Consider the following 15,721-nt stretch of genomic DNA (forward strand, 5'->3'; position numbering starts at 1 on the left):
GAACCAAAAAAATAAATTTTATATAAGCATCATCGTTTCTTATTGTCGTCGTGTCGACGGTGATTATTACTACTGCTTCTTCCATTAGATTTATGTATAATACTATCGGTCTGTCTTCTCAACTGCCGAAGCTGTTCTTCTTGAAATTGATCACGGTTCAAATGGGAGTATAAGGAAGACCGACTACGTCTGCCTGGATATCCAAATAAGGAGCTAAGTAGTCCTCCCCGATAATAGGGTTGGCCATAATGATGAGATCCCCACTGTTGGGGTATATAATGTTCACTGTACATTGCTCCAGGATACGGCGAAGTCATTGTGTTATAGTCCATGTAATACGGTGTTGTGTCGTAGTAACCTGTATCATATATGCCTGGGTGTCCATATGGTGGAGGCAGAGGCGACCCGTTATGCAAATGTTGCAAGTAGCCTCTCCGGTTAGGACTCCACTGTCCATACGTGCTTGGATAGCCATACATATCTAAAAAAAAATGTGAGACGAGACGGTATCATGATGACTTAGTCATTAGTGTTGTAGCCATTGTTCCGCAACATCAATCGAAAATTCCGTCGCACCTGAGTAGGAGTTGCCCATTTTTTCTTGTTTCAAATGTATAAATTGTATTTCCCCTTCCGAATTTGTATAGCAAGAATGGAGAAAGATGAAATCAAAGAAAAAGGAAGAGTAGTGAGTAAAGAGGTAAACGATTGAGAAGGTGACCTACTCTTTACTCTGCTGACATGTATTGCGGTATATTGTTTTTTATTAGCTTGGTTATTGATATTTTATTTTTTGCTCAGCATTACCACCACTTCAAGCGGTTTTTGGCCAGTTTACCAAAAGAGTCGACTTTTGTCTGCGCCCCACTTTTGAACTGCAGCGAACCTCTTCCAAACAAACATTTGCCATTATGGGAACTATGATGTATCCTTTACTGTGTACCAATCGAGAATTGCGCGCCAAAAACCATTGCTTCCATTACCATGTAAAACATTTGTCAAAGACGTCAGACTATGGACACATGGTTTTGAATCAAGATTGATGAACATCTCTTGCATACGGATAACTTTACTCTTGATTCATGTTTGGACGTTCACTTTTTTCCATCCATTTGATCCAGTATCGCTCATTCCTTTATCCGGTACCTAAAACTATGTGAATGACATATTAGGAAGCGGGTGTGCTCACTCAGATATGTATTTGGAAATGCCCAATCGTGCCAATCTATCTGCTAAAAGGAGGTCACCTCACCCCTTTAAAATAAAGACACGGCGAATACCTTTCGCTTCTTAACGTAAGGCGAGCCGGAATGAGTCAGTTGGTACGTAAATATTTGATATGTGTGTAACAGGCATCTCCAGACTCTCTGTTGTCTAAAACAACAGCCTATGCTTTTTCACTGTGATTACTTCGAAAGGGAAACATACCGAGTATGTGAGGTCAACTGACAAGCAATTATAAATCTTGGATCTTTCCAACAGGTTCAAACTTACAGACAAGCCGAGATATGCCAGCTTTAATTCGACTGCATGTTGGTAATTTATTAATCATTTAGAAAAATAATTGGCTTCTTGTGGCACAATGTGTATATCTTGACCGGTAGCCAAGAGCCCAGTAGGCAATATTTTATTGTGTTTCAAGATGTGTAAAGAAGATTGCATGAAACCCATTTTGCAACATTCGCTGGGCCATTGTTTCATGTGACAAAACTCGAGTTGTCACACACTGGCAATTATCTCAAAATAAAACGCATTCGTCAATACAACATACATTTAAGTTGCCCGTTAGCATTTCTGTACTTTCCTCATGTCCAGCACAGCTGACTGGCCTACCATTGCTTCCAAAAGTCTGTTTTCTCTTAACTTGTTGTTGATCCCAGCTGTTATCAAAAGTGAGAACCCGATTTACTGACATTTGAGCGAGATGATATTCGGGAGCAGCGCCTGATTATTTATATGCTTTATTAAAAAGACCCTTTGAAACAGCCGTTGCGCATATTTCTGCAATTGCATACATCGCCCTTTACAGTGAAGAAAATAGGACACCTTCATCGAGGCTAGAAACGCTTAAGCTAACTGGAAATCTTTGAGAGCTTTCGCATGTGCTCAAAGAGCCTACTTCATTCATATTTGTTGAATTGCCATTTCGTGTGTCTCTGCCATTCTTCCATTGTTGCCAATCGGTTGGGCCTATTGCTGGCGGTAAGCTTTTCTGCAAATGATAGTCGTCCTCCGAAGTAATATGATCATCTGACTCATACCCAGCTGAACACCCGTCAAACTGAAGATGTCTACCTGTTTACATTTAAAAGATATATAGCTTGTTTTTATGCATTAAAGACTCCAACATACTCACTTTGAGTATGGAAACTCTCTCCGTGTTTGAAGATATACTGATATAAAAAATGCTGCGGTCAATTTTCTAGCAAACAGAAGGTACCACTGTTTATCTCACCTGCGACTGACCATGGAAGGTCGAGGCATCGAGAGGAACTTTTGCTTGGCTTGCACACCCTGCATTGAAATAAAAGAGATAGCAGCTTTAGTATATTCCAGTTGACAGTATGGTTCTCAGTAATCCATACTACCTGATAATGAAGTGCTGTTGGTTGTTGTTTCGAAGTCAAATAATGGGTCGTATGGAGTATGAATGCTGCTTGAATATGCAGTGGACGATGCGGCATTGGTTGAATGCCCACATATTTTTGAAGCATCTGAAAGAAGTTTATCTACTGTTCCTGATTGATCCAACTTGTTCTCTTGTTCATTGATTTGGTAACACTTTTGCAGCAGCGCAGCTTTTTGAAAGTCTGAGACTCGTTGATCAAGTTTCTTGTATCCCGTATATTTTTGATTATTTCTCTGACTAGACGTTGTCAAATGTACAGCCCTTGCCAAGGCATCGTTTACTCTCATTTCGGCATTGGATTCTATATATGACTTTTGAGCTCTCACTTTAATCATATGATCGTTAAATATGAGATAGTAGGTGACAGGCTCTAGCATTTGTTCTTACGAAGGCGTTGGCGATTAAAGAAATCTTTCTGGGCTTGTCTGTCTTTGGACTTCCTGCTTCTTACATTGGTGTTGATACTTCCAGTCCAATTCATTCGCAATTTCACTTGAATTTGATGACTTTGGAATATTCAGCAACTGCACAAAGTATCAAAGCGAATCGCAAGGTAAACCGCTCAAGAAATTGGGAGGTTGTTATTTTCAAACACCACTGGCTGCCAGATCGGTGTGCCTCGATGGGGGAAAGAGCGACTGTGAAATTTTGCCCGATATTATTTGTTTTCCAGAAGGCTCAAACGACTCTTCGTAAAAACAACATGGCCCACCAATTTCCACCTCTTAAAAATGACCTGCTTCTACGCGCAGCGAGAGGTAAGTCAACACTCAAGTGGATTCACTTCTGACAGGAGCGCTCTGTCGTTCATTGCCTAACCGTACAATTGACATTTCCGTGTGCAGGCGAACAAGTCGAGCGAACACCGATATGGATTATGAGACAGGCTGGACGCTATCTGCCTGGTATGTAATATTGCGTTATTCATTGAATTAGCAGATGATAGTCGATTGAGCAATGTAACTTCATTTCCAGAATTCCACGAGATTCGCAAACACCATGGTTTCTTCGAAGTTTGCCGTACACCTGAATTAGCTTGCGCTCTTACTCTTCAACCCATCGATCGTTACGGCTCCCTTCTTGACGCCTCTATCATCTTTTCCGATATCCTCGTCATTCCCCAAGCTTTAGGACTAGAAGTCAAAATGATCGAAGGTAGAGGTCCTGTTTTCACAGCCCCACTCGACACCCCTGCAGATATTTCACGACTTCATGAAAAGATTGATGTTGGCAAGGAGCTTGGTTATGTTTATGAAGCTATCACTTTGACAAGAACGAAGTTGGAAGGACGTGTGCCATTGTTGGGTTTCGTTGGTGCTCCATGGACCTTGATGGCTTACATGATTGAAGGTGGTGGCAGCAAGACTTTAGCCAAAGCAAAGAGTTGGTTGTGGAAATACCCTGAGGAGTCTCATCGCCTACTCCAAAGAATCACCGATGTGTCTGTTACCTTCCTTGTCGGACAAGTTAAGGCAGGAGCTCAGGTACGTTCAATTGCTAATACTGGACGTTATCCTGCATTCGGCGCCTAACACTCGTTTTTCATACAGATGCTTCAAGTGTTTGATTCTTGGGGTGGCGAACTTGGTCCTGACGACTTTAAGCAGTTCTCCCTTCCCTATATCGCTCAAATTGCTTCTCGAGTAAAGGAGCAACTTGACATTGCTGACATTGAGGTGGTTCCTATGACTATTTTCGCCAAGGGTTCTTGGTACGCTTTGGAGGATCTTTCATCCATCGGTTACGATGTTGTCTCCCTTGACTGGACAATTAGCCCCAAATATGCTCGAAGCGTGACAAAGGATCGCGTGTGTCTGCAAGGCAACATGGACCCCACTGCCCTGTACGGCCCAGACGAAGCCATTAGAGAAATCGCTACCAAGATGGTTAAGGATTTTGGAAAGGATGCCAAATATATCGCCAACCTCGGTCACGGCATTCTTCCAACCGTCAACCCAGATTCTCTCAAAGTTTATCTGGAAACCGTGCAACAGGTTTCTGCGGAAATTAGAAAGCAATAGATACAAACATATTTGCCTAGTGAATTCCTTACGTCTTTCAAAAGTTATGTCAAAACGTCATTGTAATCACCAGCAGGTCTTAAACTGGTATCATCATAAATATACACTACTTGAATAGCTTACCTGCCGTAATTGACGTGTTATATCATAGGCTGCCTATATGAGCAAGTTGCCAGTCACACGCGTTCAATGCGGTCGTTTGGAAAAATTGCTACACGCTGAAACGGGTTGCATCTCTTGTGGAGCGTGAAATGGACATCACCAAGTATTTTTCCAAAGCTGGCGGGTCAGCATCGCCTTCTTCTGCCAAGGTAGTGGTTCGGCTCGGTTTTACACGACTAATTTACGTGTGTGCTCATTATACTAACACCTTAGCAATTTACAATTCGTCTACCGCAGAAGGAAGAACCCGCCAAAGCAACTCCAAAACGAATTCGACCACAATCAAAGGGTAAGGTGTCGAAGTCATGTAGGAAGAGCATATGAAAACGCCCATAACATAGTTCTTTCAGTAGTAGTAGTGGACGATAGTGATAACAACTCGTAAGTGTTAAACAAACGCAACAAGTATGTGACTACGGCGCGACGCTAAGCCAACCTATAATACAAATATCACAGCAGCCAAGAAATCGCGCCTTCAGTGAAAAATAGAAAGAAACGTGCTGTCATTGATTCCGATGAAGATGACGACGTTGTTCTTGTCGAACCCACAAAGTCTGAACCGTCAAAGGACAAAAATGCGTAAGGAACATGCTGATGGCAAGTACCACAGAAACGATCTATACTAACATGCGTTGTACAATCAGTAAAAAGAAAGCCAAAGTTGAAAGTAAGAAGGGGGTAGAGGAAGTTGATCCAAATGACTACTTTGCCTCCTCGAAAAAACCGAGTACATCTGTTAAGAAGGTATATATAAAGACTATTAAGTCCCGGCCAGATTACATGCCACTAAGCTGTCAATCTTAGGGTGCCACCAAGAAGGAAGACGTCGAAGTGTTGGAGGAGATGGATAAAAAGCCTGATAACAACAGCAAGCCATCCGAACCCCACGCATCAACGCCAGCTGCTACTAAGGCGAAAGACTCGAAATCTATTAAAGCTAAGACTGAAACGAAGAAAAAAGCTAAGGCAAAAATTGAGGAGAGCGACGATGATTTTGATGGTGATTTTGAGACTATCAGTGATGACGAGGTTGAAGAGGTCAAGCCAAAGGAGGAAGTGAAGCCAAAAGAGAAAAAACCAGTGGCTAAAGCTGAAACAAAGAAAGAGAAGGCTACAAAAGCTGCAAGTGCAGAGAAGGAAACTGTTAACAAGAAGCCTTCGTAAGTACAGAAGTGTTCGGCTTGTTAGATGTAGAAGGAAATAGAGCTTACACTTATCCTCTTTACACCGTCAACAGTCTATGGCAACTGAAAAACAGACTGCCACCCCAAAACCTTGGAACGCGAGAGATACCTCAAGCTGCGCCTAACTGCTTTGCGGGATTCACCTTTGTGGTATCTGGTGAGTTTGAAACCATCACCCGCAATGAAACAGAAGACCTCATTAAAAGATATGGAGGGTAAGCAATCTTTGTTCTATGGAGATATTGAGCTGCATGCTGATGAAATGGACTTAGGCGGATAACAAGTGCGATAAGCGGCAAGACAACCCACTTTTTGAAAGGAAGAGAGGCTGGTCCGTCGAAAACTGAGAAGGCAGAAAAGCTTGGCACCAAGATATTGGATGAGGATGGTTTTTTCGAATTGCTAAAGACATCACAAACGAAAGAAATTGAAATGCCACCAATAGAAAAGCCAACTGCTTCCGCAGCTAAAGGCAAGAAAAAGGAAGAGATAGGGTAAGTGGATGTTTTCATCATTAACGACTTATTGCTCAGCGGCCTTATGCTTATATTTCATTGTTGCTTAGCGCAAACCCGGAACAATCATCCATGTTGTGGACGGAAAAATACAAACCGCAAAAGATCGAGGAAATTCTTGGTAACAAAGAACTTGTTAAACGAATCTCAGGATGGCTTAAAGATTGGTACGAAATCACTTCAACACTCCTGCCATGCTTATTGTAAATCACCGCTTAAATGTATCTAATGGACTCTGTTGATTTATGGCACACAGGGACTCAAGCTATAGCAGTGGATTCAAATTTAGAAACAAAGAAAGTATTAATGATTTTTCCGCTGTTATTCTAAGTGGACCACCAGGAATCGGAAAAACAACTGCCGCTCATGTTATTGCTAAAACCAATGGCTACGAGCTTCTGGAATTTAATGCCAGTGATGTTCGTAGCAAAAAGATTTTGGAGGTATGTACACAGATGCAAGTGTTGAGGATTGACGTATGCAAATAGACTGAATGTATGTCTTCACCTTCACAGGAGAGTGTTTCTGAAATGATGGACAACCGTACAATGACAGAGTTCTTCGCTGCAGGCAAACCAGTAAGTATACGATAAATCTGATCACGGTCATTCAATACAAGCGTACGCTAAACGTTGTTTATTTACAGAAAGGAGATCGATTGATTAATGGCAAAAAAGTAGTGTTGGTTATGGATGAAGTTGACGGTATGTCCGCCGGTGACCGCGGTGGTGCGGCCGAGATGGCAAAATTGATAAAGAAGTCCAAAGTAAGGGTCCTATTGAATACTCCCATGTTGTGATTTTCAAATCTGACAATTCCATATCCAACTAGATCCCTGTCATCTGTATCTGCAATGATAACAAAGCTAAAAAAATCGAGCCATTGCTGCGAGTATGCTATGAAGCCAAATTCAAGAGGTAGGATCGGTGTGACCAAACATCTTTCAGAAAATTCTTCTGCTTCTCTAATATGATTCGTGTTCTAGAACGCCTGCAGCCCAGCTACGGTCACGATTCTTGACAATAGCATTCAGGTAAATTGGTATCTCATTTTGAAACATCCAGTTCCCCATGCGCGCGTGACTTATGTGTACCTGCAGAGAAAAACTCTCAATCGAGCCGAATGCATTAGATCAGTTGGTCGAAGCAACTCGAAACGATATCCGACAAATTATCAACATTCTTTCAACGTATCGACTCGGTCAGAAAACTATGAATTTCGACCAAGCTAAAGCTGTGTAAGATTTGACATATCAATTATGATTATGGAAGTGCCGGCTTTACTCATCGATTCAAATCAATAGTGGAAAGATGAATGAGAAATACAGTCAGATTAATCTCTTTGAGATTCCTGGAATGTTACTATCGGCTGCCAGATCGCGGGAAATGACCCTGGCACAAAAAAGTGAAATCTACTTTCACGATTATTCATTATCGCATCTAATGTTTTTTGTGAGTATAGGAGCCATTTATGCACATGGGCTACACGGCACACAATTCTCTAAGAACACGACTGATGACTCTTGATTGTACTAGGAAAATTATGTCCGATGGATGCCTGAGCAGGCGAAAGCGGCGTCAAATCAGAACGAAATGGACTGCAAGTATATCGAAGCTATCGCTGACGCTGCTGAAGCCATGTCCGAAGGAGCGATGGTAGACGGAATGATTCACGGGTAAGTGGAGCAATGATGTGTATAGAATATGACTTCGCATGTAAAACTCACCTTGCCTACAAGATCAACACAACATTGGTCACTTATGCCTGTCCACTCTATGTTTTCAATGGTTCGCCCCGCTCATTTTATGAAAGGGCAATTTGCTGGGGCTCATCGTCTAAACTTCCCTGCGTAAGTTCCATTAACGTATACTATGAAATGTCGTCAGTATTCATATTAATGACGATCTTTGCAGCTGGTTAGGCCAAAACTCAAAGACACAGAAGAGGAAGCGCTTATTACGCGAACTTCAAATCCACATGCGCACCAAATCGTCCGGTGACAAATATGAAGTGCGCCAGAACTACCTACCTGTGTTGAACCAACTCATATTCTCTGCCTTACTTGAGGTCAGTTAACTTGAACGGAGCTAAATGCTGAAAAGCAATTACTAAACAACTTTTTGTGCAGGAGGATTATGATACTGCTTTTGAAATCATGGACTCTTATTATCTTGATAAGGATCTTGTTGATGCCATTGCAGAACTCGAATTCCCTCTTAGAGGTCAAAAGACACTCCAGTCACAGCTAACAACCAGTATTAAGTCAACGTTCACGAGAAAGTAAGAAACCTGCATCAAAATGGCGAGATTTCTCTGTCTACCTAATACTAATGCATTACATTCAGGTACAACAGTACTAGCCATCCTGTTATGCTACAACCAGGTGGACAAACAATCAAGAAAGCAATTGCCGTTCCTATGGACGATCCAGAAGGAACCATTTTCGATGACGAGGCTGATTTTGGCGGTGATGTTTCCGAAGAAGAGCAAGCTGCCGATAATGACGATGAAACAAATCTTGCCAAAGACAAGTACATTAAAACAAAAGACCTGTCCGCAAAAGGAAAGGCATCATCCAAAGCAGGCGTCAAGAGAAAGGCAACCACTTCTGCGTCGTCGTCAGCGAAGAAGAAGAAATAAGCGTAATAGTAATAAATAGGATTGAAGAGATGTAGAATATTCTTAAAGTCTGCTATTTTTTAAAATGGTTTATAGGTCTATACTTTTTTATTGGAGGGAGGGTATTATGTGCAGGTTGTGTTTACCTTTCTAAGGGTTTTAAATTACTATACGTCGATGCCCCAATCGCCAACTTGCCGCATAGCGGCCTGGTCTCCGTTAACAATAGTGGCAGCATCTCGTTCGTCCAGTACGCTAGCCACGCATTCCCAAGGATCACGAGCTCCACCCCATCGAAGCACCTGTTCTCGGAAACGCATACCGTTTTCGCGATCAAGTGGATTCTTTTCGAAGCAACTCTGCCAGACTCTACGAGCTAGTGTACGATCGAACAAGTAGCTGTAGTATCCAGATCCATATCCAAAGAGATGGGTGAACTGGGTTGGCCACATTGAGTTTTCTCCACCGCGAAAGGCGCCATTTTCATTTTGAAGCTGGTGCCACACCTTGGCGGCTGAAAACTCTTTCTGAACAGCGATGGGTGAATGGTACCGCTGATCCAATTGAGCCATGACGATTTGATAATTGGTATCAATGCCGCTGAATCGTTTTCGATGATCTAGATACGTCTTCACCAATTCATATGGAAGTGGCTCTCTAGTGCGGTAGTCACTGGCAAACAGAGATAAAACTTGCGGATCGGAAACAAAGTGCTCCATCAAAATGGATGGTAGCTCCACAAAATCAGTTGCACAGCGCGTACCCGCTACGTTATGGAAGTCGGTTCGTCCCAACATGGAATGCATGGCGTGACCCATTTCATGGAACAAGGTCTCAACCTCGTAAAACGAGAGCAATGTTGGCATGGAATTGGATCTAGGAGTCGGGAAATCGCATGTTAAAACAATTACGGGTAGTTGATAAAGTCCTTGGCGACCACGTATTTGCGCTCCATTGCTTGTATCCAAAGTTGCGTGTATGCGTTCCCGTTGTGATGGATCGGCGTAGGCGAGGTCGTTGATAGCATCATCATCATCCACTCGACGCGAAGTTCGCACCGTATAATGTGCGGCATTCGTTCCTTTTCCGTTTCGAGCAAATAAGTCGCAGTACATTGTACCAATAGTGCCTTCATTCTCACACACCACCTTTAATTTGCGAACTTGAGAATGCCATGTCTCTCCCGGATTGATGGAATCGGGTTCAAAATGAATTCCATACATGTTTTTGAATAATCTGGATAGACCTTGCATAACCGATCCAACCGAAAAATAAGGCGAAATTGGTAGGCTGGGATGAACTGCCTGATAAGATGCTGAAAGTATATTCATGTAATAGTCTCGATCCCATGCCATAATCTCCACTGGTTCCTTCGATCCAGTTATTTTAGCTTTGGCTGCTTTCAACAGCTGAACATCCGCATCAACAGCAGGTTGCTGGTGTTTCACAAGAGTGTTCAAAAAGGCATCAACATTTTCTAAGATTAAATAGTTACTACGATGGCCGTCGTTGTACACAAATAAAGCCGCATCGTACCTGGTGTCTTCGCCATTTTGTCCTGAAGCTGCAAATGCCCATACGATTCCTTGCCAACGAGCTCTCCTAGCTCTCCTCTCCGTCTCATCAATGCTTCCAATATCATGACACTTTCGTCGGTCGCAGAATTCATCCCTCGATACATTTCTCGGCGAACATCCTCGTCTTTAGCGTATTTGAGGATAGCATGGCTTTCGGTGTAGTCTGTACCGATGTATGCATGACCGTCAGAATGTGTAAGTGATTTGATAGTTGAGGAAGAAAGCCCATTTAACCGTGATGGTTCAACTTTAATTTGTCGAATGGACCTTGGATTATTTTGAACAAATGCTCGACCAAGTTGTATAATTTCATCGCAAAGGCCAACGAACTGGGACCGCTGTTCGTTAGGTAAATGAATACCAGACTTTTCGAAATCTCTCAAAAAGACTTTGGCAGTCATAATTTCGTCTGGAGTGAATTGTGCTACAATGGTTTGGTCCCTCATAACCATACTGAGCACCTGTCAGGATGGTTAGCAATACGTTGCTTAAAGGAGACCGTTATACTACCACACATACCTTGTGAAGTCTAGTATCTGTGTTTAGTGTGTTCATGTAAGAGCATAAAGTACTGTAGGCGTTGTTGGCAGCATCCAAAATCGTTCGGTCAGGATGGGCGTTGCGGATGAATTCGGCCATATCAATAACGCAACAAAGAGTATCTGAAAGTCGGTCCAGGTTCTTGACTACCTTTCTCATTTCATTCTCTCCATTTTCTGGTGCTCTCCATATTCGTTCTACAATCAATTGTGCGCGTTCTATCGTGTCACTGGCGGCTTGTTCGAATCCAGCAGCAGTAGCAAAGTTAGGGTTATTGAAAAGCCCCACCGACGTGGTGGTCGTCCCACTTCTCTTGAGTTTTCCGAACAATCCATTGCTTGGACTTCCTTTTCGTTCCTGGTTCCAGACATTGTTATTGTCAAAGAGCATTCGTAAATGTTCGTCAGTGTGCTTTAAATCTGCATTGCTAGCTTGTGTTACGGCTACCGGCGCTTGTGCAGGAATATTCGATAGATACCGAAAGGACCGGCTAGTTGGACGTGTTTTGGCGTACTGCCTGGCAAGCTGCCATCGGTTTAAAGCCGTTAACCGCAGCATTGGAGTATGGATTGAGGCAACACTACTGATCGTTTGCTCAAAAAATTAACTTCATGGATGATGTCATGTGCCTCATTGGCTGGAGATTTTGTTTCTCCGCGTCAAGAAGTCCTCTCGGTCCTCCACCTACTCCACATGCAAAGCCTGTCGAATCCTGGGCAATCACAGGGTATGTAGTCCAAAATTCAAAGTGTGATGCTTCATTCTGAAGGATGAGTTCTATTATTTGGTTCATGGCTCAAAATCTACAATCTTGCCTGAGAACTCCAAGCATTTAGTCAAGTGATGTTATGATGAGAACGTGGAATGGGAGCTTAACTGACTAAACTCAACCTTCTTCTTCCTCACAGCCGTTCGCTTGAGCTTTCTTTCCGCAGAAGATCAAGCAAGGTATGAATCGCTCTTTGCACAGGCAACATCGAGCTCTGGTAGTCGATATATTACAGGTATCCAATGTCTCCCGATTCACAACCAAAACTGGAGTATAATATTAACAGAGCTCTAATCTGATATAAGCTGTGACAGCCCGAGAGATATTATCCCGAAGTGGTTTAAATGATGATACACTTGCTAAAGTCTGGTAAGTCGTAGACCTAAAGCTTTGCAATGGATATGCGGCATTGGGTCATAACCTTGCATGCTTTAGGGATCTGTCTGCTGTAACTCCTTCACCACAGCTGAGCTTTCCGGAATTCGCTATTGCCATGTATCTCACATCAAAGGCTATTACGGGTCAAGCTGTTCCTAGCTCACTTCCAGACGATATTGCAGAAGAAGTTCAAATTGCTGTTGCTACATTGGAATCAACCGATACCGCGAAAGATACTTCATCAGCACAGGCGCAATATCCTATGATGACCGGAGCTCAACAGCAAATGCCCATGATGACTGGGTCCGTAAGTCCTATAAACGGGCAACTAACTGGAATGCAAGGGAACGGTGGCTTGCCTGGATTAGTTCCTCCGCAAATGACGGGTTATCAACAAATGCAACCTACTGGCCTGCAAGTACCTATGATGACTGGCGTTACACCGATTATGGGTGCAAATCAACAAATAGCTATGCCTACAGGAATGAATGCTCATAATTTAGATTTCACCAGCCGAATGATGCCTATGCCTACCGGAATGTACATCGCAAATAGAAGAAAAGATTTCCAGAGTTTGGAAGGCAAGGTTAAAATTCCATGGGCGGTCACGACCGAAGAGCGAGAACGATATAGAGAAATCTTCAAGGCATGGGACAGCGATAAGAAAGGATTTTTGCCTGGCGATACCGCCAAAGAGATTTTCTCGCAATCCGGCCTTGCTCAAAATGTTTTGATGCAGATATGGTGTGTATGACATTTCGTAAAGCTAGTGTTGAAAAACAGAGTATCTCTAACAGACGGTTAAACTTGCTACAGGAACCTTTCGGACCCGAATAATCAAGGAAAGCTGAACGCAGATGAATTTGCTGTTGCTATGCATCTTATTTACCGTAAAATTAATGGATATGACGTCCCAACATCGTTGCCTGAGGAACTTGTACCACCTTCCAGCCGTGAATTAAGCGACAGCGTCAATGAACTGAGAAAGAAGATTGTTAACGACATTGTGAACAAGAAGAGCACGACTTCTTTCTCATCTACCAGCTCCTCTCCAGTCTCACGATCTAACCCTCTCAGTCCTAACGCTCCAAGAGGAAGGGAAAAGTACAAGGATGATGACTCTCAGGTTGGATATATATCAAGCGCACGCCGTATGGGACCGGACCGTAGAGGCAATCGCACACCAACGTCAGATGGCTCGTCTCCCAGCCCTCGATCATCAACTCCTGAATACCGTGGCAAGACCAGCCGAATTTCAGATCTTCGTAAGCAAATCACAGAACACAAGAATCGCTTATTGAAGCTCATGGAAATGGGGGCAGCTAACGCCGCCACGCCTCTACAATCCTTGTCATATCTGGATAGAAAGGATATTGAGGAGATTCAAGATCGAATCAAGGAATTGGAAAAGGAAATTGTGCGATCGAATGTTGATCAGCATAATTCAAAGGACGTTTGGACTCAATACTCTGAGGGTACAAGCGAACTTACTAAGCTCTCAGAAGAAGAAAGAAGTTTACAACACGAAGTGCAGTATCTTTTAGAAAGTACGATCCCTGATCTTGTGTCACAGTTGAAAGACCTGGATACCGAAATTGCTGAAAAAAAGAAAGCGTATGGAAAATCGCAGGCTGGTGTCAGCCCTCAAGTCGAATCTTCAGCTATATCCAGCCCAGCACCAGAAATTGATATTGTCGGCACTGGGCCGAATGGAGAGATCACTGAAAGTGACAAAATCAGGGCCAAGGCAAAAGCCATGTTGGCGGCACGCATGGGCAAAATTACTGGTCAAACACAAGCTTTGGCTTCCGCACCATCCAATGCAGGAACTCAATTGATCAAAGAGGCAGAGGATGAAAAGAAAGAACACGACGACAGACTATTTGACTTCGAGCGCTCGCTTAATCAGCTGTCTGGATCTATTGATGGCATTCGTCGAGATATGAGTATCATTGGCCTTGACTTCAATGCTCGCTCAGAAGACGAACAGCGGCTGCAAGAACGAAATCGATTTGAAGAGGGTGATGGTGTTGCTGACGATTTAAGAACATTCATACGAGAGCTCGCATTAGAGACTGCAAGCGCACGCGCACCTGATGTTGATCCAACCTTCACATCTCGCTTCCCATCATTTGAGGAAACCGACGATAGCCACACTTCGATACCAAGCTCATTTTCTCCTCCACCAAACTCTAACTCTCCTTACCTTGATATTTCTGGCTATAATACCTCTCCTGTACTCAGAAGCCCTAGTCCTATCAATCGGTCTGTATCGCCAAGACCCAAAACTGCAGCTGATATCAAGAAAGAAGCTGAAAGACGAGTACAAGAACGTATGGCTGCTTTGAGGATATCCCGTGGATTATCACCATCGCCAAATCCACCTTCAGATCGTATCATAGATCAAAGTCGGTCAACCAAACCTCAACCAGATGCAGATGAACGTGCAGCTCAAAAGCGATTGCGTGAAGCTCAGCAAGTTGCGCAAGAAAAACTCCGTCAAGCTCGTGAACATCGAGAGGAAGTTGAACGTCAAACTCAGCAGAAGATGAAAGAAGCTGAAGAAAGAGCAGCTAAAGCAGCTGAAGAACTTGAAGCAATGGAGAAGCAGCTGTCAACGGAGACATCGCTTGCACAAGAACGTGAGCGACAACGACAAATGGCCAAAAAATTGGAAGATGAGCGACGCAACAAAGCAGTACAAGATCAAAATGATTCAGAAGTTGCACAATTAGACGAAGAAGCTAGGGCTGCCGAAGCCAGAAGATGGCAAGAGGAGAAGCAACAACAGGATCGTTTGGAGAGACTTCGTCGTGAAAAAGAGGATCGAGAAGCAGAGCAGCTCAGGTATAAAGAAGAGCAGGAAGCTATTATTAAAGGTGCCAGGGCGGCTCGAGAAGCTGCTCGCCGAATGGAAGAAGAAGCTGCTGCGTTATCTGGTGGTAGAGGTGACTGGTAGTTTTCTGGGAAATCTCCCATGGGACTCAAGCGACCCTTTTGACATAATAAATCAGGATTCCAAATGAAAAAATGTGCCATATATTATTTTTGTTTTTATAAAATTAGCTTGCATAAGCTATCAACATTGACCTGAACAAGTGTAACTAAAACGTGGAAAATTACCAGTACTTGAAGGTAATCAAGATATTCCACACGTGGGGGGATTCAAACACGCAGTCGTGGAGTCCAGCAAAGGAGAGGTGTTATAACTTGACCAATCCAAGGGCTTGTCTTCTAAGGGGGTTATGCTCATTAAGGAAGCTACTTGCGTGCACGCTGACCCAACCTACTCCTATGATCCCCTAGTTTTTTTTTTTTTTTTTTGAA

General features: G+C 43.1%; 5 protein-coding genes across 5 annotated transcripts; 2 read left to right on the forward strand and 3 right to left on the reverse strand.

Moving 5' to 3' along the window:
• Positions 1–29: 29 nt before the first annotated feature.
• K450DRAFT_275649 (uncharacterized protein) lies at positions 30–479 on the reverse strand (the record flags this gene model as incomplete). Its single annotated transcript, XM_051593180.1, has 1 exon — positions 30–479. One exon carries the CDS (start codon positions 477–479, stop codon positions 30–32), a length of 450 nt encoding a protein of 149 aa, XP_051440425.1.
• Positions 480–2,120: 1,641 nt separating this feature from the next.
• K450DRAFT_202884 (uncharacterized protein) lies at positions 2,121–2,916 on the reverse strand (the record flags this gene model as incomplete). Its single annotated transcript, XM_051584701.1, has 5 exons — positions 2,121–2,212; positions 2,262–2,295; positions 2,357–2,422; positions 2,456–2,514; positions 2,589–2,916. 5 exons carry the CDS (start codon positions 2,914–2,916, stop codon positions 2,121–2,123), a joined length of 579 nt encoding a protein of 192 aa, XP_051440426.1.
• A 373-nt stretch (positions 2,917–3,289) lies between these two features.
• On the forward strand, positions 3,290–4,817 carry K450DRAFT_261947 (uncharacterized protein). Its single transcript, XM_051592389.1, has 4 exons — positions 3,290–3,387; positions 3,475–3,534; positions 3,605–4,113; positions 4,180–4,817. The coding sequence occupies exons 1-4, from the start codon at positions 3,333–3,335 to the stop codon at positions 4,648–4,650; spliced, it is 1,095 nt and encodes a 364-aa protein (XP_051440427.1). The 5' UTR covers positions 3,290–3,332; the 3' UTR covers positions 4,651–4,817.
• Positions 4,818–9,297: 4,480 nt separating this feature from the next.
• On the reverse strand, positions 9,298–11,637 carry K450DRAFT_180861 (uncharacterized protein; the record flags this gene model as incomplete). Its single annotated transcript, XM_051584349.1, has 3 exons — positions 9,298–10,607; positions 10,667–11,168; positions 11,227–11,637. 3 exons carry the CDS (start codon positions 11,635–11,637, stop codon positions 9,298–9,300), a joined length of 2,223 nt encoding a protein of 740 aa, XP_051440428.1.
• A 276-nt stretch (positions 11,638–11,913) lies between these two features.
• K450DRAFT_261966 (uncharacterized protein) lies at positions 11,914–15,634 on the forward strand. The gene is made up of 5 exons (XM_051592390.1): positions 11,914–11,974; positions 12,156–12,251; positions 12,322–12,385; positions 12,452–13,138; positions 13,211–15,634. The coding sequence occupies exons 1-5, from the start codon at positions 11,941–11,943 to the stop codon at positions 15,351–15,353; spliced, it is 3,024 nt and encodes a 1,007-aa protein (XP_051440429.1). The 5' UTR covers positions 11,914–11,940; the 3' UTR covers positions 15,354–15,634.
• The last annotated feature ends 87 nt before the right edge of the window (positions 15,635–15,721 follow it).

The sequence above is a fragment of the Umbelopsis ramanniana genome (assembly GCF_025399195.1).
Source record: "Umbelopsis ramanniana AG unplaced genomic scaffold K450scaffold_91, whole genome shotgun sequence".
NCBI lineage: Eukaryota > Fungi > Mucoromycota > Umbelopsidomycetes > Umbelopsidales > Umbelopsidaceae > Umbelopsis > Umbelopsis ramanniana.

Bases quoted from the DNA above. Each gene is read 5' to 3' on its own strand.
- K450DRAFT_261947 (XM_051592389.1), top strand. From the start codon at position 3,333: ATGGCCCACCAATTTCCACCTCTTAAAAATGACCTGCTTCTACGCGCA. The intron at 3,535-3,604 runs GTATGTAATATT...CTTCATTTCCAG, and splicing joins GGCTGGACGCTATCTGCCTG to AATTCCACGAGATTCGCAAA. The intron at 4,114-4,179 runs GTACGTTCAATT...TTTTTCATACAG, and splicing joins AAGTTAAGGCAGGAGCTCAG to ATGCTTCAAGTGTTTGATTC.
- K450DRAFT_261966 (XM_051592390.1), top strand. From the start codon at position 11,941: ATGCAAAGCCTGTCGAATCCTGGGCAATCACAGG. The intron at 11,975-12,155 runs GTATGTAGTCCA...TCTTCCTCACAG, and splicing joins GAATCCTGGGCAATCACAGG to CCGTTCGCTTGAGCTTTCTT. The intron at 12,252-12,321 runs GTATCCAATGTC...ATCTGATATAAG, and splicing joins TGGTAGTCGATATATTACAG to CTGTGACAGCCCGAGAGATA.